The 1,037-nt window shown below is 57.4% G+C and overlaps 1 gene segment (V, D, J or C); it reads right to left on the reverse strand.

Annotated features, from left to right (window-relative positions):
• Nucleotides 1-334: 334 nt before the first annotated feature.
• On the reverse strand, nt 335-814 carry LOC123347502. The segment is given in 2 exon segments: nt 335-675; nt 769-814. Coding segments are annotated over 2 exon segments (387 nt in total).
• Between the last annotated feature and the right edge of the window lie 223 nt (nt 815-1,037).

Consider the following 1,037-nt stretch of genomic DNA (forward strand, 5'->3'; position numbering starts at 1 on the left):
GTCCGTTTACACTGACAGACGCTGCCCTGTGAGTGTGACACCGAGACGGGCCCCGCGGGAGCCAACGTGCCAGGTCTGCCAGGGGAGAGCGACTCAGAACAGGACTCACTCCGGATTGGGGTTCACAGATGAAGCGGGGGATCTCTGCACCCAGCTGGGCTCTGGGCAGGAAGAGGAGACACTTTGCCCGGGAACGGAAGGGTTAAAACTGCCGGGAGGTTTGTGTTACATTCACCCGGGTGCCGGGTCTCCTGTCCCAGCCCGGAGCGGTGTGTGTGTCACTGCTGCCCCCGCGCGGCTGCCGGGAGAAGCGCGATTCCGCAGCCTTTGTTATTTATTGTATGGTCACAAACCGGTTTCGTTTCACTGTGTCTCTCGCACAGTAATAGCGGGCGGTGTCCTCGGGCCTCAGGCCGGTCATTTGCAGATACAGCTCACTCTTGGGATTGTCCCGGGAGATGGTGAATCGGCCTTTGACGGAATCAAGGTAGTATGTACCCCCACCGTCGCTTATAGCAGCGACCCATTCTAGCCCCTTGCCGGGAGCCTGTCGGACCCAGCTCATGTAGTAGCTGCTGAAGGTGAACCCAGAGGCTTTGCAGGAGAGGCGGAGAGAGTCTCCGGGCTTTTTCACATCCCCTCCGGACTCCACCAGCTGCACCTGGGACCGGACACCTGGGAATAAAGACAGGCCATTAATTTCCGTATAAAAACAGCGGTAACACAATGTTCTTCTAACTCTGCCCGTTATTCAGAGGAGCAAAATACCTTCCAAAGCGGCTACAGCGAAAATTAGGAGGAGCAAAAATCCCATTTTCCCTGGTGCTGGAGGGGAAAGTTCTCAGGGACTGGCTGGTCACTGCACAGACCCAGGGGCTGCGGATTGTGTCTCCGGGTGCAGCCTGGGCAGAGGGAGGCACAGATTTAAACAGGAAACTGTCTCCCTCATTTGCATACCCCCGCTTTATAAGAGAGACACCCTCCTGCTGCCAGTGCTCTGAGTGACCCGCCCTAGGGCTCCGGGTGCAGGAATCAGA

The sequence above is a fragment of the Mauremys mutica genome, chromosome 13 (assembly GCF_020497125.1).
Source record: "Mauremys mutica isolate MM-2020 ecotype Southern chromosome 13, ASM2049712v1, whole genome shotgun sequence".
Taxonomy (NCBI): Eukaryota; Metazoa; Chordata; order Testudines; family Geoemydidae; genus Mauremys; species Mauremys mutica.